The sequence below is a fragment of the Rhinatrema bivittatum genome, chromosome 2 (genome assembly GCF_901001135.1).
Source record: "Rhinatrema bivittatum chromosome 2, aRhiBiv1.1, whole genome shotgun sequence".
Lineage (NCBI taxonomy): Eukaryota > Metazoa > Chordata > Amphibia > Gymnophiona > Rhinatrematidae > Rhinatrema > Rhinatrema bivittatum.
In genome coordinates, this window is record NC_042616.1 from 43,700,740 (window position 1) to 43,726,735 (window position 25,996).

The window sequence follows — 25,996 nt, forward strand, 5'->3', positions numbered from 1 at the left end:
TGGCAAGTTAGTTGATCTGTATGAAACTGGCTGATCCAAGAATTGAAACTTGAGGACCTGCGTGGTAAAGTTATAGTGGAGCACGCTCATTGGGTAGACCCTAAGTCAAATATGCATGTTTGGCCATGGGTTGTGCTGGCTCGATTTTTGAATTATACAGTTATGCACAGATTTTGCAAGCATACCAAAACGTTAAGGAATTACATCTGAAAAGGAACAAGGTGCTTTTGTTTCAAGATTTTCTAATGTAATCTCCAGCAAATGAGAACTTTCACCAACATATGCAGAATTAATAGAAACATGATGGCAGGAAAAAAACATATGGCCCATCTAGTCTGCCCATCTGTCTAATTATCGAGTCCTTACAATTCCCATCATTCCCTCAGAGATCTCATGCATTTATCCCATGCTTTCTTGAATTCAGATACTATTTTTGCCTCCACCACCTCCATTTGTAAGAAACCATTTACTTGTACTGAGTGTTGTAAAAGCTTCCATCAGAAGGTACATCTCGCATGCCACCAAAGAATCCACACATGTGAGAAACCATTTACTTGTATTGAGTGTGGAAAATGTTTTATTGAAAATATGCATCTTATATTTCATGAGAGAATCCATACAGGCAAAGAAAACTTCTATATATACTGTGTCAAGAGCTTCAATTGCATTTCACATCCCACCAGAAAATCCAAACTGATGAGAAACTATTTACCTGTACTGAATATGCTAAAATCTTAATTGAAAAAGGAAAACTTAAAAAACCACTAGATAATGTATTTAGGTGAAAATAAATTTTTTTTAATTTATAATTTTTATTGCTGAGTAAATAAAACATGGAAAAACAGTATACATAAGAATCTGAAGCCAATCAGCAGAATGTAATACAACTCGCAATGGTATTAACCAAACATGTCTATATAGCAAAAGATGTATGATATATTGCATCCCAACACCCCCCCCCCCCATCATGCTATAAAAGGTAAGTAATTGAAAGAAGGATAATAAATGGGTATAGTAGATGTAGCCATGTCATGCCATACATACTCGGAAGAAATAAACTAACAAATGAATCATGAGACTAAGAAGGTCCAATGAACTGTCCAGCCAGAAATTCAGGTTGCAGAAAATGTTAGGTGTCTCCATGTTATATAAGGATCCCAAATGAGATGGAATTTGGGTAAGCGATGATACTTAAGTGCTGTTAGGCGGTATAGGGTACAGGAACTGTCAAGATGACTCAAAATTTCGGATGAGGTAGGCGGTTTGGTTCTCTTCCAGGATGAAGCAATGGCCAAATTGGTAGTGGTGCATACCATTTGAACAAATGTTTGTTGATGAACAGACAAAGTGTCATCAGGCATATGAAGAAGAGCTCATTCCTTGGTCAGCTTGATAGGGCTACTGAGAATCTCGGAGAGAGTCGTGGAGATGTACTGCCAAACGGATTGGATATGGACACAATCCCACCACATATGGCTGTATGTGCCCAACTGCTTGCAGTTTCGCCAGCACTTCGGGTCATTGGCGGTGGAAAAGCGGTGTAGACGTGCCGGGGTGAGATGCCATCGATAGAGAAGTTTATAATTGGCTTCCATAAGACATGCAGAAACCAGCCCATGGGACATTCGAGTAAAGATGTCTTCCCATTCCTCTTCGGTGAGAGTTCTACCAATATCCTGTTCCCAGGCCGTCAAGTGGGCTGGCTTCGTGGATGGTCGTGATGCCAACAATTTGTACAGTTTAGATATCAGGCTGCATGGTAGCTTTGGGTTGGTGCAGTACCCCTTGAATAATGATCTTTGAGCGGAGAATAGACCCTGTGCTTGTATTTGCAATAAGAAATGGCGAAGTTGCATATATGGTAAGAATTCAGTAGCTGGAAGGTGATAGGTCTCCTGAACATTTAAGAAAGAAATAAAAGAATCCTGGGCGTACAGATTTGAGAAAGAAGTAATTCCTTGATTCTTCCAAGATCTGTAGGCAGCCCTGGGTAGTCCGGGAGAGAAGGAAGTATTATGGAATAGAGATGTCTGAAGAAAATAGGAGGCAGGGCCTAGTAGCTTAAGTTTCCAATCTTTCCAAACGTTGAGAGTTTGTCTGGTGCATGGAGTGAAAAGAGAGTCTGGTCTCCAAGTATGATTGGGTTGCCATACTAAAGCTGACAAGGGCATGCTAGACAGCCATGCCTGCTCCATCTGAACCCAAGGTTTATTATCGCCAGGACGGTGCCAGTCAATTATCGGCTGCAGCTGAGCAGCTGCGAAGTACCATAAAAGGTTGGGGAGTCCTAGACCTCCCTGTGTTTTGGGCTGATAGAGAACTGATCGTGCTATCCGGGGTGGTCTACATTTCCAAAGAAAACATAATTTCCTTTGCCAAATCTTCAATGTGTCTGAACGCACAGGTATAGGCAGAGTTTGGAAAAGGTATAGAAAACGAGGCAGTACATTCATTTTAAGTGTAGCTACTCGGCCCAACCAAGTCAAAGGCAGAGAGTTCCATCTAATGAGGTCGAGATCTACTTTTTGAAGGAGAGGAACATAGTTAAGCTGGAATAATTCGGATATATTTTTGCCAATATAAACACCCAAGTATTTAAGCTTAGTTGATGCCCATTTAAAGGGATGAGATCGCTGGAGGGAAAGTACCATCTCTGGGGAACAAGAAATATTCAAGATTTCAGACTTATCCCAGTTTATTTTGAAGCCAGAGACAGCACTAAAGCGAGCCAGTTCAGATTCTGTCTCCTTGAGGGACGTAGTAGGATGGCTAACTGTAAACATGATATCGTCAGCAAATAAAGACAATTTATATTGCTGTGAATTTAAAGGAAATCCGAGAATATTCATATTATTTCATATACGTGTAGCCAAAGGCTCAAGAAATATAGCAAAAAGTAAATTTCAGGGTGGGCTGTGCCGAGTGCCTTTCCCTCCAACCAATCAACAGGCAGACAGTGGGAGGGAAGCGGGAGATGGGGGGTCTCTTACCCTCCTAGCCAGCCCAACCTACATAACAAGCCTGCCATACCAAAACTGCACTAACTTCCAGAATTCAAACAGCACTAACCCTATGGAACGGCAACACTGCAACTACTACACCAGGCCCTAGAGCAGCATTACTTCTATTCTCAGCAGGAAAAAGGAGTGCCCTAATAAATAAAGCAATTACTATTACTTATCATATTTATAGCTATAGAATTCGCTGTGCTGTACAAATACACGGGATGGGCCCAGAAAACAACAAGGCAGGCAATCTAAAAAAGCCGTGAGGGACAACAAAGGAATAAATGCCCGAATAGTCTTTTCCAAATACTTTAATGGGTGGAGCCGTGTAAACCAATTGGGTAGCTTTGCTGCTCCCCTTTTTTCAGAATATGGACCTGCATGTGTACAGACAATTAAAATGCTGGCCACCAGGCGGATAGGTGCCCTCAGCATTCGGGATCCAGTCTGGATATTTCTGGATCTGCAGGCAGATGCAGAAAGCCATTCATGTTGAAATTCAGCATGCAGTTTCCTTAACACAAGAGCAACTTTATTTATTTCGTTCCGGGCGAGGCAGTTAAAATGTGCATTCAGTACAGGCTGAACGTGCATTTTAATTCGGGGGAGGGACAGTATTGGTGAGGAGGGAAAGAGTCGTGGCTCAGTGTTGCAGCCATCCTTTGGGTTGGGAATGGTAAAAACCTACCTGAAAGTGATTTCTCAGATGGGGAAAAAAGAAATGGGGCATTGCTTTAGCCTCTGCTTCCCTGGACCCTAGCAGCAGTTCCTGCAATGCCTTGGGGAGACTCCACTTGATCCAATGGTAGGGAATTCTTGCCCGGCTGCAGCTTTAATCCCAGTGCTCGTAAGCAATTCTGTCCTGGGCATTGAAGGGGGCTTTCAGTAGGTTTAGTGGGAAATAGGCCTGAAAGCGCAATGGTGAGTTAAAAGCAAAGGGTAAGAACCTGCGTTATATGCTATCAAATCTGTCTGGCAAACAAAAGTCTAGGGCAGCCTTAATCCACTCTGGTTTAGAGATGGGGAAGGGAGTGGTAGACAAGAGAACCCGCAGGCATCCCCAGTGTCCAGCAAAGACTGGAGTCCAGTGTGGGCTAAAGCAAAACAGAAAGCTACATAATAAATAACTCGGACGTCTTTCACCTTATGCCTTTAGGTTTTAAGAAAGGAAGAAGACTGGAACCGCTCAGCAGGGCTGTATTCCCCCCTCCCCTTTGTCCCATTAAGCAAAAGACCGTTCTTGTTAAACTGGCAGATTTCTTGGAAACAAGCTGATCAGCACTGGAAACTGTACTCCCATCTTTCACCAGGAGTAAAGTTTCCAGCGCTAGGAAAATCGGAGTTATGCCAACGCATCTCTCTGCATTTTGTAGGCAATAGCTAACGCCCTCATTAGCACAGGAATTCCATACGAGGGCAGTAAACTAAACGCAGTTTTAAATGCACGTTTTGAGTGAGTAAAACTCCTTCCTGCATGATGACGTGGGAGATAGGCAATCTTGTATCTTGAAACCTGACTGTGCTGTCAGGAGGCTGCAGGGATTCTCAAAAGTCTAGGGGAGTTTTCTTTCTAAACTCCTGTGAGTGAGGATTACTTCGCTAGGAACTGCTATGTGAAAAGTGCGAAATATAACTGTTTAATACATGCTAAATGGTCAGGACTCTGTGATTATAATTCACAGGCCTGTGCAATGGAGTGCAATCAACCGAACACAAGAGTTGTCTCTGCATTGTCAACACATTTTGTGGATGTAAATAGGAACTCCTTCCTGCATCCACAACATTTTGTGGATGCAGGAAGGAGTTTTACTCAGTCAGCATGGACACTCTGCCGCGTCATCGGTGTGCGCCGGGCAGGAGGCGGAGCTGCGCTGCTTCAAGGGAAGGAGCCCGACAAGGAAAGCGATTTTCTCTCCTGCAGGCTTCCGGCTGGAGCTCCCTCTCTCCTCCAGCTCTGCAAGAGGCAAACATTCATTTCTAATCCTGAAAGCAGCAAGAGCAGAGAGGAAAATGCCTGCAGGAGCTTCTGCTCAGGTAGGAGATTGCCCCCAACTTCCTGCCTTCTCTATACAAACCCTGCTGCAGCTTTCTAACCTGAGGCACTGCAGCGTCAACCCTGACTTTAACAGGACCCCCCGAGCAGACCTCGGGCACAGAAAATGCCCTTTGTGAACCTCCTGAGCAAAACCGGGATCATCTGAGTTATGATCACATTTGGGGAAGGGGGTGTAAGAAACTCCTCTACAATCTGACTCGCTCATGCTCGCTCTCCTTCCTGCCACCAAACCTGATTTTACCAGTCTAATCCTCCCAGCTTCTTAATTTGTAGTTACTGCAACACTATTTCTCCTCTTCTTTCAGGCTAGTATCAGAACCTAGAGATTCTGTTGTTTCCCTAAGGAAAGGACAATTTATATGTACCTCACCAATCCTTTTATATTATCGTTTATACTATGTTTTATTATCTTTTTGCTGCCTCTCCTCTTCCCTCTTTAGTTAAGCTATATATATTGTTACATGCTCCCGGTTCCCCCTTGCCCTGTTCTCTGTATTTTCTCTTCCTAGTTATATGTAAACTGATATGATGTCCCCACGAATGTCTGTATAAAAAAGTTGTTAAAATAAATATGACAGTTTTTATTCATGTTAATTTTACATCCAAGTAAACGCTTGTTGGGAAGCAACATGAGGGATAGAAAAATATTTCCATGAAAATACCAACAGAAGGAATATACTATTCTCACGTCTAATCAGCCCACAATAAATAGGTCCAGAGGCTGAGGGAGATTAACATGGGCCTGCCTCTCATTAAAAAAAATTAACTAAGTGGGAAGGACAAAAAAACCCAAAACATATTTCACCTCATTGAATTTAACAATACGTTTACAAGAAAAGTTAAGCCAAAACAAATCTCCCAGCTGAATTACACCAGGCCTACACATGCTTCTGATTGTAAAGCATGAGAACAGGAGTCCAATAAAGTCATTTTAATTATAATTTCATAATTAAATTAAGCAAATCTGATTTTTGGGATAAAGATAATCCACCTGCAGAGAAAGTTATTTAAGTAAGCACAGGCACGTTTCATGGGTTTTCCTTAAGAGGCATGGGGGTAATCTGAATGGATCAGCAGGTACAAGAAGGCAAGAGGGTAACCTGCACGGAGTGGCAGCGGCACCCCTAAAGAGAAGTCGAGGGGGTAACCTGCATGGAGTGGCAGTTACAATCCTAAACAAGAAAGCACACGGATAACCTGCATGGAGCAGCACTTGCAACCCTTAGAAAAAAAAAAAGGCACAGGAATAACTTGAACAACCCTAAACACCTTGCTGAGCATACAGAATGGGCCATTTTGATCTTTATCTGCTATCATTTACTATGTTAGGACAAATGCTATTTTTCTCTAATCTTTTCCCCTACTACATGGCTCTTTATGGGACAGTTGACTCTATCTGCTTAAAAGAGATGTTTATTATCCCCATTCCCTCTCGTTTATATAAAGAACAGTCAGGGAGGAGTATTAAGTACCCAGAAATAGCCATTTAGGGGGTAATTTTGTAATATTGTGCATGTTACACACCATTTTCAAAGCAGACTTATGCACATAAGTCTGCCCTGACTTTAGTAGGACCTGGAAGAATCCCGGAGAGCAGAAAAAGCTTTTTGTGCCCTTCTGAGCTTAAATGGGAACTTCTGAGTTCACGTGACCCTGAGATTGTGCTGCTGGGAGGGAGTGCAACTAGAACTTTCTGTCTGCGCTGGACTTCCCTGCACACTATCTCTCTCTCCCCTGTTACTAGATCTGACCCCAGCACTCTTCCCGTTCCTGCCTCCAGCTAATCCTTCCAACCTCAATCTGTGGCTACGGCAGGACCATTCCTTCTCCTCCTCTTCCTTCAGGATGGTATCAGCACCTGGAGATTTCTGGTATTTCCCCAGAGAAAGGTCAATTGATATGAAATCCAGGAGGGTGGTTTGCTCCTAAGTGGAAGATTTGAGAACAGGAGCCCCACATAGTGATTTTAAATATCAGGGAGAGGATTTTTCAAAGCCACTTCCATGGGCATAAAAAAACCCAAACCCACTTTAAGCTCTGGTGTGGCTGTCCTGCCACTGAAGGGAGAGAAGTGGGGATCAGAAATTGTCTCCTGGCCATCATTTCAAAGATTTGACCTTTCTCATCTTCTAGATTTTAGGAGTCTTGTTGTTTTGTCATTCAGTCTGTGTTTGGTGGTTTGTAGTCAGGATTTTCACTTCTCTTTCTTTATGGATTTTTATTCTTTGCTGTTGTCTGTTAGTGCACATCAGATATATAATAAACACTGGGTTTCTCCTTCTGTGTGGATTCTCCATGCTAGAGGACTAGCGACAGACCCTTGGGATTTTGGGGAAACTTCCCCATACGTTATATTTATTTACTTCTGCTTAATAGCCCACCTGTTAGGCAGTTTACTTGTATTTTTCATTCTGTTATGTCTTATGCTAGTGTTCTTCCCAGGTCTCCTAGCTATGTTGTTGTATCACTTTTAGAAATTCTCATTTCTCGGCACAAGAAGTATGTTCGGTACCTCTTCTGTGTAGATCCTCCCTTCTTAAAAAGCTTTCTCAGAGAGTTTTTCAGGTGCTGCTGCTTTGCAGAGTTTGAGAGCAGAATAGAAACTCTCTTCTCTCAATATGACTTACAAACTATGTGGGGAAAACTCCCCCCAGCCCTGCTGAGCCCCAGTGCTGGGAGGTCTCCTAATGGACGAGATGTAGAAGGTGCTGAGTGTGGAAGGATTTGTGTTTCAGGTCCCAGTAACCTTTGAGGACATCGCCATCTATTTCTCCCAGCAGGAGTGGGAGGATTTAGAAGAACAGCAGAAGGAGCTTTACAAGGATGTGATGATGGAGAATTATCAGACCTTCATCTCTCTGGGTAAGGAAGAACTTTACATTTTTATTAGGGGATCTCAGCCATCTGGGAAAAGGAAATCTGATTCTGAGGATTTCCTGGTTTGATTTGGTAAAAAAAGAAAACAAAGTGAGGGTAGAATAGATATCACATGTGGCATTGTCAGGGGGTTATAGTGAGGGTAGAATGGATGTCACACAGGGCTGTGTCGGGTTTATAGTGAGGGCAGGATGGATGTCACACGGGGTTGTGTGTCGGGGTTGTAGTGAGGGTAGAATGGATGTCACATGGGGCTGGGTCAGGGGGTTATAGTGAGGGCAGGATGGATGTCACACGGAGCTGTGTCGGGGTTATAGTGAGGGTAGAATGGATGTCACACGGGGTTGTGTGTCGGGGTTATAGTGAGGGTAGAATGGATGTCACATGGGGCTGGGTCAGGGGGTTATAGTGAGGGTAGAATGGATGTCACACGGGGCTGTGTCGGGGTTGTGGTGATGGAAGGATGGATGTCACACGGGGCTGTGTCAGTGGGTTATAGTGAGGGTAGAATGGATGTCACATGGGGCTGTGTCTCAGGAGGTTATAGTGAGGGTAGAATGGATGTCACATGGGGGCTGTGTCAGTGGGTTATAGTGAGGGTAGAACAAATGGAGACGGAGTCAAATTTCAAAACTGACATCACCCTACATACAACCCTGCAGTGACCTCAGTCCCCCAGTATTCTCTGTCTCCAGCAGATGGTAGACATACCTCTCCCTATGGGGATTGCTATACTTTTTGGAAAGAGAAATTCTACATTTAAATTGGAGAAAAGATCGAGCCCCACTGTCCTGCAGTGATACTAAAGGTCCCTTCCCCAGTTGAGAATACCTGAGGCGATTTCCGAGATCCCTCAGAGGTGAGCCTTGGTCTGGAAGCCGGTTCCTGGCGTGGACTTTGCTGCTTAAGCAGCTGAAAGACAGCAGGTGCAAGAAGCCGAGCACAGTGGTAATGGCCAAAGCCCTCTCCCCCAGCAGCCGAAGACCATCTTTGTACTCAGCCGGTAAGTGCTGAGCCCAGGTAAGTAGGTAAGTTTAAAAAAAAAAAAAAAAGAGAAGATTTACCTCCCGATTCAGAGACGTTTAGAGGGGTTTCGGTAACACTTCCTCCAGCCTCCTTGCTCGGTGCACCATACCAACATCGTTCCTGATCCCTTTGGGGTAAGGAGAAGTGGATTCCGAGCGGGTTGAGCGGCTCCCAGTGGGCTAGACCCTGCTTTAGGCTTGGTCGTCACACCAGGCAGTAGGCTGCAGCGGCACCATCGTGCGTGTTTCTTTGTGCGTGCCATATTGCCCTCCATAGTACATCAGTACGTGCAGTGTGTTGGCTCTGCGCACGCCCAGCGTGAGTACATACGCACACAACCTATTAAGTGCACAACATAGTAAATCCAGGCACATGGGCTGTGCACGCGTCTCGCCGCATCCCACCTAGGCACCCGAAATCTGTGTAGGTAAAATTTTAAGACTGAGCCGACAGAACACACAGTTACCGCCGCCAATGGCTCCGGCAGCCAAGAAACATAAACACCTTTCTCTCTGCGCTGCTTATCGAATTAAGGTTTCACGGTCTGACCTCCTGGATTCCAACTTATGTCAGCACTGTGAGGAAGCCCAGGGAGAATTGGCCTCCCTGGACTTTACTAAGCCTGGCTCCTCCCATTCAGAGGATTGGTCAGCCACAGCCTTAACCGGTCGTACCCCAGATCTGAGTAACCCCGGGACTGTCTCATCCATGGAAGAGGGAAATTCAGCAGCACCTATCCCAGTACCTCCTGGGCTAGATATGGACCCGGCTGCCTTCTCTTGGGTGGAATCTTTCCAGGGCCTACAAGCCTTCAACAGGCACAGTCTACTACCTCCCTTGCCTCTGGTCAGATGGAACCTCAGCCAGTAAGCCCTCCCTCTCCCAGTCCTATCGGCAGACCTCGAGGCGTGCCTCGCCCTACCAAGGCTATCCCTGGCAGGGACCCAGACGGCACAGACTAAGAGGAGAATACAGATTCCTTGGAAGATAGGGAAATTCCCCCTGGGTTAGAACTGCATAGGACCATGTTATGGTTTTTCCATAGAGACGAATTGCTGGCCCTGGTTTCCCAGACCCTGAAGATGCTGGGAGTTCCTATGACAGACTCTGACGGAATCAAAGAAGAATCCCATTCTGAGTTCCCTACGGAAAGCCTCTTGCTACTTTCCAGTACTGGAAGCCATCTAGGAGTTGAATGACCTGGAGTGGGATGCCCCAGAAGCAAGTTTTAAAGGGGGACGAGCGTTAGAAACTCTATACCCACTGGATCTGGCAGAGAGATAGCATTTGCATTTCCTTAAAGTGGATGCGCTGGTCTGTGCCATCTCTAAGTGAACAACTATCCCAGTAGAGGGAGGAGCAGCCTTAAAGGATGCACACGATAGATGGATCAAGTCCATCCTTAAACAAGCCTTTGACGCAGTAGCAATGTCCTTGCAGATTGCTTCTTGTTGTGCCCTGCTAGCTCGTTCATGCCTACTCCTCTCTCAGGAGGTGGATGACTCGGGGGGTGTATTCCAGAGCAGTTATGGAACCTGCCACCACCTTTTAGCTGAATTGGGCTCAGGTCTAGTCCGTACTTCGGCCCTCAGTGGTGGCGACAAGAAGACAGCTATGGCTGCGGAATTGGTCAGCAGACACAGCCTCCAAGGCAAATCTTACAAAGATGCCCTTTAAAGGATCACTGCTTTTCGGAAGCAAATTGGAAAATATGGCCAGTAAATGGGGCAAATCTCCAGTCCTACGGCTACCAGAAGATAAGAGGAAGCAGTTACAGCACCCATTGGGAGCCTTCTGTAGGGGCTCCCAATGTTTTTGCCCCTACAGAAACTCGACGTTTCAATGGTCTCTGCCCTTTGGGAGGTCTCGGTCCTTTCATAGTCGACAGCCCAAGAGAGAGGCAGGCGCGGGTTCAGATTCATCCCAAACCCCCCAATGAAATTTTGCCGACCACCCTTGGAACAAAGCGATAGGGGGTCGACTGTCCCCGTCCCCCCCCTTCTACCAGTGGTGGGTTGAGATCGCATCGGACAAATGGGTACTGGAGGTCATACAAAATAGGATATGTGCTGGAATTTCACAGCACTCCTCGGGACATATTCATGATGTTTCCTTGCCACTGCCAGCACAAGAAGCAGGCAATGGAGACTAATTTTTTAAGGCTCCTCAGAATGAGGCTATAATCCCAGTACCTGCGCCCCATAAAAATACAGGGTTTTATTCCATCTGTTTCATCATACCCGAGAAGGAAGGTTCCTTTCACTCTTTAAGTTGAGGATGGAACATCAACCAACATCTACAAGTGAATCATTTCCGCATGGAAATCCTACACTCCGTGTTAATGGCCATACAATCGGGAGAGTTCTTAACCTCCCTGGACCTATCCGAGGCATACCTACATTGTCCAGTCTGTCAAGAACACAAACGTTTCCTACACTTTGCGGTACTGGTTTGCAATTATCAGTTATGGGCACTACCCTTTGGCCTAGCCACCGCCCCCAGAACACTTTCCAAGATTGTGGTGGCCGTAGTGGCAGCATTGAGAAAAGAGGGAATCCTGGTGCACCCTTACTTGGATGACGGGTTGATCTGGGCCAAGTCCGTGGAAGAGAGTCTCTGGGTGACCAACAGGGTTACCGCCTTGCTTCAGAAACTCGGTTGATACTGCTCTTGTCCATGTTTACTACTCAAGCCTTCCCAGTCCTTGGAATATCTGGGAGTCTGGTTTGACAAGCAGGGCAAGGTCTTCCTTCCGATTACGTGGATAAGGAAGTTGATGTCCCACGTGCATCAGTTGATGAACACCATATGCCCGACAATGTGGAGCTATCTCCAAGTTCTCAGTTTGATGGTGGCAACCCTGGAAGTAGTGCCATGGGCGAGGGGACACATGCGACCACGTCAACACTCACTACTGTCATGTTGAAACCCGTAATCTCAAGACTATTCGATTCGCCTCCACTTACTGATAGGAGTATGTTCTCAGCTCCAGTGGTGGCTGCAGGAAGCTCATTTGAGCAGGGGTGTGCCCTTGTCCTTGCCAAACTGGCTGGCTGGTCTTCATAACAGATGTGAGTCTCTGGGGCTGGGAAGCTCACTGTCAGGAACTGTCAGCCCAATGACTTTGGACTGAAGAACATCAACCACTTGGAAACCTGGGCAGTCAGATTGGCATGTCTACAATTCAGCCACAAACTCCAGAGTCAAGCAGTCTGCGAAATGTCAGACAGCGCAACAACTGTACCCTACATCAACCGCCAGAGTTGAACCTAGAGCCAGCAAGTTTCACAGGAGATCTCCTTATGGAATGGGCAGAAATACATCTACAGATTTATCTCAGCCTCCCACATTGCAGGAAAAGACAACGTCAGATCAGACTTTCTAAGCAGGGAGAGTCTGGATCCAGGAGCATGGGCATTGTTGGCCAAGCCTTTCAACTGATAGTAGATTGCTGGGGTCTCCTGTCCATTGACCTTCTGGCTGCATCTCACAGTGCGAATGTTCCCCGATTCTTCAGTCGCAAAAGAGATCCATGGTCCCTGGAGATCGACACTCTCATTCAGACCTGGCCAGAAGAAGTCGCTATCTGCCTTTCCTCCACGGCCCCTGCTAGGAAGGGTCATTCGCAGAATAGAGCACTACCAGGAGATTAGTCCTACTAGTAGCTCCAGATTGGCCCAGGCGTCCGTGGTATATAGACATGCAGTGACTCCTGGTGGAGACCCCCCCCCCCCCCCTGTGCTTCCCACTGCACAGGGACCTGCTACAGCAGGAACTGATTCTTCACGAGGATCACTCAGTTCTGTCTTGCCTTTGAAAGGGCTCGCCTGATGAAGCGAGGATATTCTGTGGTGGTAATTGCTACCTTACTCCACTCTCAGAAGTTTTCGACGTACCTATCGTATATGCGGGTCTGGAGAGTATTTGAGGCCAGGTGCGAAGAATGCGGTGTCTCCATCGGGTGGTCAAAATCCCACTAATTCTGAAATTTTTGCAGGACGGCTTGAATAAAGGTTTGACCCTTAACTCCTTGAAGGTTCAGGTAGTGGCTTTCTCCTGTTTCAGGGGCAAGGTGAACAGAGCCCTTCTGTCGGCTCATCTGGATGTGATCTATTTTCTGAAAAGGGTGATGCACCTCTGGCCACCCCTACGATGGCCGGTTCCCTTGTGGAATCTTAATCTAGTATTGGAATTTTTGGCAGGGTCCTTCTTTCAGCTGCTGTGCAGTCTTTCCTTGCATTTATTAACCTTGAAAACTGTGTTCTTGGTGGCTATATGTTCGGCACATAGCATCGCTGAACTGCAGGCATTGTTGTGTTAGGAACCGTACCTCCAGATGACTCTTCATACTGTTCCATCCTTCTTGCCCAAGGTAGTCTTGGAGTTTCATTTGAATCAGTCCATTTCGTTGCCATCCCTAGATAAGCACAAGGACAAGGAAGAATTCCGCCGCCTCCGTCATTTGAATGTCGGTAGACTTTTGGTGCGGTATCTGGAAGTTTCAGAACTGTCCAAAAGACAGGCTGCCTGTTTGTCCTTCACGGTGGAAGGAAGCAGGGCAAACCAGCTTCGTGGGCTGCCATAGCTCACTGGATTAAGGAGGTGGTCGCAGGATCCTATGTGGAGGCAGGAAAGCCATTACCTTTTTCGGTTAAAGCTCATTCCACTAGGGCTCAGGCAGTCTCATAGGCGGAAGCTAAGCTGCTATCTGCCGAGCGGCGACATGGTCCTCCTTACACACCTTCTCCAGGTTCTATTGCCTGGACATTCAGGCCCGAGAGGATGCGGCCTTTGGAAGGGTGGTGTTAACTGGACCACAGGCAGCCTCCTGCCCCGATTAGGAGTAGCTTTTGTACATCCCATTGGTCCTCAGTCCATCTGACTATATGCTAGGAAATGGAGAAATTACTTACCTGATAATTTCGTTTTCCTTAGTATAGACAGATGGACTTAGCATCCCACCCACTGCTACCCAAGAACGGTACTAAGGATTCGCCTGTAGAGTGGATATTGATTCCAAGAGATTACAGGTAAGCCATCATCCAGTCCCTAGATCAGGGCATCTATATTCTTACTGGCGTTCAGTGTTTGGTTGAGTACAGTTACGGTTATCTGTTTTTAATCATATTTTTAATCAAGTTTTTTTCAATAGTATGTTCACAGCAGCTTTTGAAGAGAATACTGAAGGGCTGAGGTCACTGCAAGGGTGATGTCAGCTTTGAAATTTGACTCGGTCTCCATCTGCTGGCAGGGGACCATAAATCCACTAGTCCTGAGTCCATCTGTCTATACTAAGGAAAATAAAATTATCAGGTAAATAATTTCTCCATTACATAAGAACATAAGATATGCTATATTGGGTCAGACTAAGGGTCCATCAAGCCCAGTATCCTGTTTCCAACAGTGGCCAATCCAAGTCACAAGTACCCAAACATTAAATAGATCCCAAGCTACTATTGCTTATTAATTACCGTCATAGCAGTTTATGGATTTATCCTCTAGGAACTTATCCAAACCTTTTTTAAACCCAGTTACACTAACTGCTGTAACCACATCCTCTGGCAATGAATTCCAGAGCTTAACTATGCACTGAGTGAAAAAGAATGTTTCTTCAACTTGTTTTAAATGAGCTACTTGCTAACTTCATGGATTGCCCCCTGGTCCTTCTATTATCTAAGAGAGTAAATAACAGATTTACATTAATTTGCTCAAGTCCTTTCATGATTTTGTAGACTTCTATCATATCCCCACCTCAGTTGTTTCTTCTCCATTCCATACAATTCAGAAAATACAAAAGTAGAATTTATTGTAAGTTCCATACAAATAAAAAACTTAGTTTATAAAAAATAGTTAAGAAATAACACAATAACAATTGTTCCTGATCATCCTGCCAGACCATTCTGTACAAGTGGGATTATCCTCCGGCCAGCAGATGGAGGCAAAGCCCAAAAGCTCATCATTGAGCCTATCTGCATATAAGCGTCTGGTGCTGCCTCAGTTCCTCAGTAAGGTCTCTGCCTCAGCAGATGTGCAGACAGCTGGTCTGGTGCTGTAGCTTCATGGAACAGAAAGGAGTGGCTCCAGGCAACGGCAGTCCTTAGTGTCGCTTTCCCTAGCATACTGTGGGATGACAGTCCTCCAAAGGGCTGATCTTCCCTTCCCCAGTGCAACCAGGTGTTTCAGTCTCTCTGGTTTCCTGAGGTGCTTAGAGGTAGCCATTTTCTGAAAAAGGTTGAGACAACCCACACTCCTCTCCTGGGGGAACCTACTCAATCAGGGGCGGATTGGCCTATCGGGGGATTGGGCATCCCCCAGCGGGCCGGTCGCTCCAGTCACGTGGTCTGCCGTGCGCGGCCGTGACGGAGCCGCGCTCGGCAGGCCACGTGATGCGTCCTGGGCCGGCCTGGGCGGTGAATCCCTGGGCCGGTCTTCCTCGGGAATCTGCCACTGTACTCAATGGAGGCTGATTCCCAGTGCCAAGGAGCAAGCATTGGAGGCGAATTCCCAGTGGCTTTTACCTTGGTGGATCCGACAGCAGGAGCTGAGGACTGGGCTCCCAGGGCAGTAGGCCTGACAAGGTATTGATTCTCCTGGTGGAGCAGGGCAACAGGCCAGATAAGGCTCTGGTTTCCCTGGAGGTCAGGAGCCAAAGAGGGAGAAAGGAAAATGGTGCGGGTAAGTCTTAGTAGATCCACGAGCCTCTGCTTCCCTTGTGTAGCAGAAACCGAGCTTGGGAATCCCCCCTTGTTCTCCTACATGGTAGCAAAGCTCCAGCCCGCAACCACTGCGGTGAAATAGCAGGCGGGCAACTCAAGAGCACATGAGAACATGCCTTGCTGGTAATGAGCATAGTAGAACAGATTTTGGGACACATTAATCAGGGCTGGATGAGCTCCGCTGTTCAGGCTGGAACCAGGCACAGCCGGTTAACCCTGTGAGCCAGCCTCGGGATAACCAGGAGAGAAAGTAGTTATGACAAATGACTAGTAAGCAGGAGAACCAAGGCTCAAAGCTACTCTGTTGCATAGTAATTCTTTCTAACATTGTTCAAAGCAATTCATCTCCTGTTTCTTGAGATTCACGTTTTTGGGGATCCTGGGTTCAGATCCCAGCAGTGTATGCATCCACATAATATAGCAAAATGCACTCATAATTGCAATTTTCCTTTATAGAAGAAGATAGAATTTTTTTTTTGTGGCTATAGAGCTGGGAAAAAAATAATAATGAAAGTAGATTTGCAGGTTCTGAAACACTTGATGGGTCACAGCAACCCTTGAGAGGATCACTACAGCAACAGCAGGCAGAGCCGATTAGGAGTTCAGAGCAGGTGAACGGCAATCCTAATGGCCAGGCTGCAGCTGCACTTTCTGGCCATGAACTCGGGGAAGCTTGGCATTGACTGAGATCTTTAGCTGCGATCGGTTATCTGAGAGCCTGGCTTGAACTTCAAGTTCCAGTATCTTGCCTTACTCCAGCTCCCTGCCATAGTCACTCCTGCAAATCCATTTCAAATATCTTGCCCTCCCCCCCCAGCCCCTCCTATCAACTTGTACATATATGTTAATTCTATACTCTTGTAAAATCACTAAACTCCGCTTAGAACGACTTGGTAATATGATGAGGCGTCCAAACAATTGGGCAGATGCAATAAGACATGCACTGAAAATGGGCGCTCATATTGAGAGCCATCATCAAATCCCAAGGGATGCAAACACCATTGCACCTCCTATGTATTTCCTGCCTGAGCATGGAGCTTGTGCCTACCGCTGAGCTAGGCCTCGGGTACGACGGTTCTGCACCTCCCCTCCATCGTGCGCTTTTACTTGTCACCCCCCCTCAGCCACCGGGACCCGGGACATGTGCGGAGTTTCCCTCCCATTTTTTTTTCTCTCCATCGTTCGGCCTTTGTTAGCCTCGCCCACCCCTCGCAGTCTTTGTGCGCCTCCGAGGTCGCGTCTGCGTGGGTAAACATCGCTGCATGCTGGGAGGGGTCCGGCTCTACACAAGAATGCACCCCTTTAGTTAACTGTGGTACAGAAATGTCCTGCCCGGCAACCTTCATGTGGGTTTTTTATTTTATTTTTTAACTTTTGCAACTGTTTTCCTTTCTGTAGCAACCCTGCGATAAGCAGCGAATGCACTTCTGCTTTGCCGCTGTCTTTCGGCGGGATCGGGGGGCCTGCTTTCCCAAGCCTCAGTCATGGCAAATTAATGTGGGGGGAGTCTGCTCTGCACTCGAGCCGTTCCCTTCAGAGGAATTAACCAGGAGTCGGCGGCGTCTCTGTCGGACTTGCTGGAGTTTGTCACAGGTTCCTGCCCACTTTTACAGCCCCTCTGGTATTTCCAGTGCTTCCTCCCCGGCCTGCGCTCCTCCTCTGCCAGGCCCCTGCCAGATCTCCTATGGTCATCTGAGCTGTTTTATTGTCCGCTTGTATTTCATAGTAATTACGAATGCTGCTGTTTGTAAGCTGCTCAGCGCATGGGATGGAGCGGTCTGAAAGTTTTTGGCAAATAAATAGTGCACTGTTCTAGAGCCCGGTCCCAGCTGAAGCTCATGCGGCCCTGCAGTGTTCACACCGCTGTTGATGTGCCAGGGCCGTGCCCGGCTGAGCTGGTTCCTGCCGCTGCTCCAGGCCAGCCTCCCGCGGTGCCTGGTGTCGTTGCCAATGCCCGGCCGGGGTTGACGCAGTGCTGTTGTGTGTTACTGGCTGCGTGGGTTTATGAGTTGCGGCCGGAACAGGCACTCCCATTGGCCGCGGTGGCCAGGGCCACGGTGGTGGACGGATGAACTGTTTTGCCTTTGGCTGCACTAAATACCATGGTGTCCATGATGCGACACCCCCCCCCCCCTTCCCCTGCTTCTTCCCTCGCTCGCAAGTCTCTTCTCTGCTGTTGTGCACTTGAGGCCTCTGCTGCCGTTTTAGAGTTGTAGCCCATCCAGCACCCCCTCCCTGGTCTTCCGGTAGCTTCCCTGATGCCATTGCCGCTTCCCTGCTGTTGGTCCATGCCCTCATCGCGTTGCCCTGCTGGTGAGAGTTTCAGATTCCCTTGTGCTGTAATCACTAAGTGCCACGGGGGTGGGCTGGATCTGCCAGGGACGCGAGCTTGACCCGGGAGAGTGCATGCTTTCCGATTGGGGGGGGGGGGGTGTCTGGTGATGCCGTTTCTGATGCCACAGCCGTCCGCTCGCTTTCCACGCTTCGGCGTGGCAGGGGGTATTGACGGAGTACAGCTCCAAGAAAGAACTTCGGCTGGGCTTGAAGGGAAAGCTGTCTCGAGCCGCGCTGCAGCCTTTTCCTATGTTGCTACCCCTCTCTTGCCTCCCGTCATGCTTCACGGCTCAGCGCTCCGTGGTGGGGAAACTTTCACGCCACTGCTGGAGTGGACTGAGCGAGAGGGAGGAGGACAGCAGAAGCGGGAGCCAGCTTCCCTCCATGTTACCTTCTTTCTCCATGTCTGAGAATATTGCGGCTTGTGCAGACGGAGACGAGGCTGCTAAGGTGTAAGGTACTGCATCCTTCTCAGTAGAGGCCGGACTTGAAAGATAAGTAAAGAGGGTTACTTGAACTTTTCTGAGATATGCGGGACCTCCTGAGCTTTGCCTCTTTAAAGTGAAGATTTGAATATTTTCGTTCATTGAAGGTTGCATATGTCTGCATGCCGGACATGTCTCAAAATTGCTAAATTTTGTAAAGTGAAACCCAGAGTGCTTATGGGAAATTCTAATGCTGTGTTCTTCCCCCCAGGATCAGGCTCTCCGCCCATCACCCCTGATATTATTTCCTACATTGAACGAGGGGAAGAGCCGTACATCAGGGATGAGCCGGGATCAGAGGAAAGAGAAACTGGGAAAAGCAGCTGCTCAGGTGAGTGCAGTGATAAGAGGGACCGGGGTAAAACTGCTGAGAGGAGGAGTGGAAGGAGCAGCTGGGAACTGCAGAGACCCCTGCACAAGCTCCTCTGGAGATCTCTCTAATCACTCTCAGGGTTTCTGTCACAGGCGGCAATCCCACAGGATGGCCCTTTCCACGCCCAGACACCTAAAGCCCTAAGACCATCTGAGGGCCATAATGTGCTCTATCAGAAAGTATTGTAGGATAGGGACCACCCTAGACTGACCAGTCCATAGTTTATGGCGTTTTCTCTTCTCATAACAGAACTCCATATGTTCAGTATCATTCAGTGACATTCACAGTAAATTCACCAAATATTATTGCAGTATCTAATCTTGACCTAAAGAATCAGAATGCACAGTCCCCCACCGGCTCACATTTTTAAGAAACGGAGGAGGGAGTTTCAGGGGGTGGGGGCTTTCTCCTCCTTTTCCTCATCCCCACCACTCACTCTTTCTGTCCCCTCCCCCATCTAATCCCAGTCAGTATCTTACACTACAGTTCCCATCAGTCTCTCTCTGTTTCCTCCCCCCAGTCTCGCTTTCTCTCTTATTCTGTTTATCTTGTCCCCATCAGTGTCCCCTCTGCCCCGCCCAGCATCTCCCTCTATCCCTCCATTCTCTGCCCAGCATCGTTCTTTCTCTTTCGCTCTCTCTCTCTCTCTCTCCTCATGCTCTCCGCAGCATCTCTTTCGCTCTTTCTCCATGCTCTGCCCATCGTTTCCCTCTCCATAGTCATCCCCCTCTTTAACCCTCTAACTTAATTTCAGGACTCTCTCATACCAGTGGTGACTCGGAAGTGAGGCAGCGGCTCCCTCAGTCCCTCATTTAGAGGCTGCAGTGTCGAGAAATCCTGGTGGTGTCTGTGGTGACTCCCGGGCCCTGCTCCTTCAAGGGCACAAGCGCAGCAGTGGCACCAGGCAGCTCCGGAGCTCCCAACTCCTGCAGGTGGCGATTCTCCTCCTCCTCCTTGGTGGCCATGATGTGAGTGGAAGTTGGAAGACCACCACGTGCAGGAGGCAGGCAGCATATCTATATCTCGCCCGAGAGCATCCACAGTCAGTGGTGGGGTGAGAATTTCACCCATCGGCTGCAGTTTGTGCTCCAAAGAGCCTCATGCAGCTCGCAAGATACTGATTGTTCCTTCCCCCTGGTCCCTGCATTAGGGGCTGAGCCTTAAAGAGTGACTGAATCCCTAGAAGGTTCTGCGCACCCGACACTGCATGCGTTACCGTTTTAATCAATAAGGGAGCCGGAAGTGCCTTAGCAGGCTCCCCTGATTAATGCCCCATGGTCAGTGTGTTGGAGTCTGGAGACCCCCAACGGGGTCATTAACTGAAAATCATTTACTCCATAGGAAGTTAAGTTATTGCTCGGATCACAACTGTACTGAGGTGGTGAGGTTGGTTCTGGCCTGTGCTCTGGAAATGATGTCACCACTGGGCCGATGGTTGACAGTTTCCCTGTGCACCTCCCCCCAAATGACCCCTTTTATACCTCTCCCAGAATGGCCCTCTGCTATGATCCTCAGGTCCAAAGGTTTACCCACCCCTGTTTTACTCCCTTCAGAGTATGACTTAGTTTTTAGCTATGTCTGAAATGGATTATTGTAATTCTCTTCTGTTAGATCTCCCTAATAAGAGTATTCATCACTTGCAGTTCAAAATGTGGCTGCCTCCTTGGGCTCAGGCATTTCTACAAGAGATTTATTCCGGCCAGCCTTCACTGAACTGAATCCAGTTTGACTTTGCCCAGCCTATAAAGCCCTCCATAATATGGGGCCTACTTATCCTTGCCCACAAGCTTCACAAATATACTGTATTTTTCACACTATAAGACGCACCTGACCATAAGACGCCCCTAGGGTTTAGAGGAGGAAAATAAAAAAAAAAATATTCTGACCCAAATGGTGTGCTAAAATATTTAATAAAACATGACAGAATAACATTTCAACAATGTAAAGTGAACAGCAGTACTAAGAACCATCATCACTGTCATTAACAAATGAGGAGAGACTTTAACGTTCAGGTACTCTTCTAGTTGTCTGGGACCCCCAAGAACTCATCGTCGCTAGTGTCAGAATTTAGGAAGCTCAGTTGCTCGCGAGCACAGGTGTCACTTTCTTCGCTATCTTCACATATGATACCATCTTCAGTGCCATCTAAGGCGTTGCTAATGCCACATTTTTTTGAATGACCGTACAACGGTTTCATCCTTCCCTGACTGCCATGATGTTGTCACCCATTCGCAAACTTGAGTGATAATGGGCCTCTGCATTCGTCAGATCATGATTACCAGCAGCCATCCATTTGTTTCAACTGTTTGTTGATGGAAATGTCGAGAGGTTGCAACTGGCTGGTGAGACCCCCCAGGAATTACAGCGAGCTGAGTCTTCACTTCTTTAAAGCGCGTTTTTGCGGTTTCACTAATATGTGCTCTAAACTGGCCAAGCACTAATAGGGCAGGTTTTTTCAGAAGCCCTCCAGGGCGCTTGGACCACACTTTTTCAGCCCGTACTCTCATTCCATTTTCGTCCGTCCATCCTTTCTCATGAACATTGCACAACAGCTCCTCGTGGGATCGCTTCTTTTGGCACGTTTTTTTCCTTTGGAAAATTAACATCGGTGGCAGTTTGGTGCCGTCGGCACAGCAGGACAACACAACCGTGTAATGGGTTTTCTCATGTCCTGAGGTTTTCACGGTTATGGATTTGGCACCTTTCAGATCAACAGTCCTGTTAGATGGCACATCAAAGGTTAGCGGGACTTCATCCATATTCCCAATCTGGCCAATTTAAAAATCATTTTCCTTCCTAGCATCAATTACAAATTTGTGAAAAGACACAATCTTTGATTCATATTCTTTTTGGCATTTTTTGCACAATTCTAGTTTTGGTGCGCATAGCAAGGCCACATCGCCTCATAAATCTGTAGCACCATGATGGTGATCCAGTAAAATCCTGAATGCCTTTCTCTACAGCAACGCGTTTGACTTCATATAATCATCATTTTTTGTAGAGACTGAGAAGCCATTATTCTTGTGACCTGTGATCCATTCTTTCATGTCCACGTCTAACTGTGGCCACTTTGCAGCATGCCCACGAAACGTGTGCTTACTTTTATCTGCTTTTTTGCAGCTGATCCTCCTGTTTCCCCCCACTCCCTTATCATTTTTTCAGTTGGAGGTGGTCCAAAATGTCTCTCAGCTGCTCTGTTTCCATGTTCATCAGTCTTCTTTAACTCATGCATAACTCGGATTTTTGCACATCATCAAGGTCTATGTACCCACATATCAAAATTTAGACTACCCCTTTAATTATTCAAGATATTTATTCACGCTTTAAACATTCCTTGCATTTATCCACGTCCTGTTGACGAGTTGTTATTATTATTGTCTATGTAATATTTAATTTGTATTATTTATATTTATATGTTATATGTTACTCGTATGTTAAGAAACGCTGTTTAATGTAACGCCTTTATTGCGACAGTTTTGTTCTATGTAAACCGACCTGATTCGATACTTGTATTGAGAATGTCGGTATATAAAAATCCGAAATAAATAAATAATAAATAAATGTTCTTAGCATATTTTACTACCTCCGGTTTAAAAGGAATTTTATATGCTAGCCTTTTCTGCTTTGACATCTTTGTATGCAGCATGAGACTGTGGTAGTTTTCTGCAAGAAAATACTGTAATGAAAGAACTGTCAGCACTGTGTCCTTCATTGTTATGGGGGCACTGTAGCTGAGAAAATCAGGGAATAACACTGTTATGCAGCAAGGGCAGCAACTGACCAGACACCCTGGGATTCAGCAGTAAAGCGGGACATTTGATCATCCCCCCGGGATTTCACATGGGCCCACCACTCCCTCTTCTAACAGCTGCCGCCGTGTCTGTGACAGGTCAGGTAATACACACCACAGTCTGTGACGCTACATTCGCTCCATAAGATGCACAGACATTTCCCCCCCATCCTCCCACTTTTGAGGGAAAAAAAAGGGCGTGTGCCGGAGCGAAAAATACGGTACCCCAATCCAAACATTGGACTCCTGTTTGGATTTTCGTATGTGTATCCCCTTATCGACGGGGGTGTCCAAATGAACATTGTGCTTTTTCACTCGCAGGTCTGTTTCTTTGAAATGCTTTAAAAAAGAAATGTCTTTGAGCGCAATTACTTAAAACTTCTGGAAGGAGTTAAAAGCTTTTTAAACATTTAATGTCGTGTCAACCTTTTGACCTATCCTGACTTAAGATTACTGAGATGGGTATTCAGCACCACTTTGCTGGATAAGTTCAGACTTTTCTGGCTCAGTGGTGGTGTTTGAATATTCAGTCATATTTAGCTTCCACCACTTAGATGAATAACTATTTAGTTGAATAAATAGTTATCTGCCTGCATGGCAAGTAGGACAGAGGCATTCCGGGGCATGGCTATTTATTCAGTTATATTGAATTCTGTATGACTTGATTTGTTTATATTTCATCTGCATGTTCCTTTAGCTTCAGAGAGTAAAATAAATATAAATAAATACATAAGAGCCCCTCACCTTGCTGGAGTCTCTTAGTCTGTGTCTCATACAAATATAATAATGTTCAGTGTTTACTTTTTATCTAGGATATGATGATTCCAGAAACAAATATACAGAGGCCAATCAGTGGAACCTCAGAGAGAAGCTGGACAAGAACCAGATGATATCAGAAAGAGACAGAGCAGATACATCATTATCTGACAGGGGGGGGGAAAATTACAGGAACCAGAGCATCTCAGAAAAGAAGCAAAGAAATTCAATAGGAACCTCAGCCAAGAATTCTACTGTGTATGAGCAAAGTGCCAATGATCTCTCACACAGAGGGGAAGTGCAGAGAAACCAGAGAACAGAACAAAAATGCTGTTATGACGCATGTGTGATATACCTCCAGGATCCTGTACCTCTAAAGTGGAGATCTCACACTGAAGAATCTTTTGCATGTACTGAGTGTGGTAAAAGTTTTATTGAAAAGACACAACTCAAAAACCACTGGAGAACCCACACAGGTGAAAAACCGTTTGTATGCTGTGACTGTGGTAAAAGCTTCAGTCACAAGTCAAATCTCACCAATCACCAGAAAATCCACACAGGTGAGAAACCATTTACATGTACTGAATGTGGTAAAAGCTTCCGTCACAAGATAAGCCTCATAAACCATCAGAGAGTCCATACAGGTGAAAAGCCATTTAAATGTACTGAGTGTGATAAAAGCTTCCGTCACAAAACAAATCTTACAAGCCACCAGAGAATCCATACTGGAGTGAGACCATTTATATGTACTGAGTGTGGAAAAAGCTTCAACCAAAAGACACACCTCACAAGACACCAAATAATCCACATTGGCAAAAGACCATTTTCCTGTACTGAATGTGAGGAAAGTTTCATTAGCAAGGGAATGCTAATATCTCACCAAAGCCAGTGCAAAGTTTCTGGATGCCTTGTGCGACTTCAAAATTTAGCGCACCTGCCTTTCCCTTGGTCAACGCCAGTGCTGATGATGCCTATTTCCCCCTGAACTCCAAGCTGCTGCTGCCTCCCACCAGGGTTCCACCACTGTTAGCATGCTTGCTCCAGTCCTCACATCTACTCTGATGCCTGAATACGGGTACTGTGAACTGCCACATGCTCACAGTCTCTGTGATGATGTGGCCCTGCCGCTTCCCCCTACTTTGGAAGTATGCCCAGGAGGCGGAGGAGGTATCATAAGATTGTGAGCATGGCACAGCACACAGCCTGCTCCAGGGCTGCCTAGAATCACAGTGAGGAATAAAGGAGAGCATCAGTAAAGGAGCTAAGAGGTGCCACAGCAGGGGAGCAACAGAAGGCAATTTTCCTGTCTCTTGCTGCTTGCTACCTACTGTAAAACATGATAGTCCTGAAAAGAAACTCTGATGCACATTCAGATGAGAATGAAGGGAGGGAGGGTGTGTATGCTTGTGTAGAGGAGAAAAACAAGTTACAGGATATATACGACACCTCCTTTCCCACCTCCAAAAGAAAATCAATACAGAATATAGAGCTAATAAGAATAGCACATGAAATTGGCAAGTCCTCGCTAAACCATCACGGGAGACCGGGGGGACCCTCTCAGAACAAAAGCAGCGGTGGAAATAGTACGGTGCATTTCCCCCTATCCCCCCTGCCGACCCCAGAAGAGAAATATCGGAGGCAGGGGACGGCACAATCTACCCTCCTTCCCCCCCCAGCCCCTCTCAGTCACCGGCTCCTGTCAGAGCCAAACAGGAGAAGGAAGATGGCGACCGTGCAGTGCTTCTGATGCGTCCTCGCTGCCGGGACTTGAATGTCACTCTTTGACCCACATGGTTCAAAGCAGGATGCTCGGGCCCCAGCAGGGGAGGAGAAACATATCAGAGGCACTGCAAGGCTGCCGTCCTCCTCCTCCTCCTGTTTGGCTGTGGTAGGAGCCAGTGAGTGAGGGGATGTGGGGGGTCTAGATAGAGTGAACCGGGAATCATGGGGTGGGGGAAGTGAATGAACCAACTAGAGATCAGAGGGGCAGAGTGAAAACCGACTGAGGATCGCAGGGGGAGGGGGGAGTGAGGGAGCGAACTAGAGATGGAGTGGGAGTTAACCAGGGTAAGTGAGGAGTTCGTGGGGTGGGGGGAGTGGACTGGGGTGAATGAGGGGTTTGTGGTGGGGAGGGTAAAATTGAGTGAAGGATTTGTGAGGGGAGAGAGGGAACCAGGGTGAGTGAGAGGATCAGGTGGGAGGAGGAAGTGAAAGAGGGAGAATGAGGGGATCAAAGGGGCTTTGGAAGGGGGAATAAGGGTAAGGGTGTGATTTCTTTCCCTCCTCTACCCATCCCTCTCTTCTTCATCCCAATCTTCCCTCTTTCTCTTCCACCCCATCTCCACTCCTCCCTTTCTTCCCGCCTCCTCATCCCCACTCCTGATGCATCTTCCTTCCCCTCCCTCTTCTCCTCTCACTCCCTTTCCTAATCCTCCCTGAATCCCCATCTTCTGCCCCATCCATCCCTTATCTCTCTACCCCTCCTGCCTAAGATTCCTTCTTCATTTCCCTTGCAATCTCCTTGCTTCCCATTCCCAGATCCCTTCACCTTCCTCCCCAGCCCCAATCACTAAGATTC

General features: G+C 46.9%; 1 protein-coding gene across 1 annotated transcript in view; it reads left to right on the forward strand.

The window, feature by feature from the left end:
• LOC115083203 (zinc finger protein 850-like) overlaps positions 1 to 25,454 on the forward strand; it is a 61,005-nt gene extending 35,551 nt beyond the window's left edge. The window contains exons 4-7 of the mRNA XM_029587008.1: positions 4,803 to 5,039; positions 7,797 to 7,923; positions 18,711 to 18,830; positions 23,475 to 25,454. Of these exons, the coding sequence (XP_029442868.1) occupies positions 4,803 to 5,039; positions 7,797 to 7,923; positions 18,711 to 18,830; positions 23,475 to 24,403 (1,413 nt within the window). The 3' untranslated portion in view covers positions 24,404 to 25,454. The remainder of the gene's footprint in view (positions 1 to 4,802; positions 5,040 to 7,796; positions 7,924 to 18,710; positions 18,831 to 23,474) is intronic.
• Positions 25,455 to 25,996: the final 542 nt, after the last annotated feature.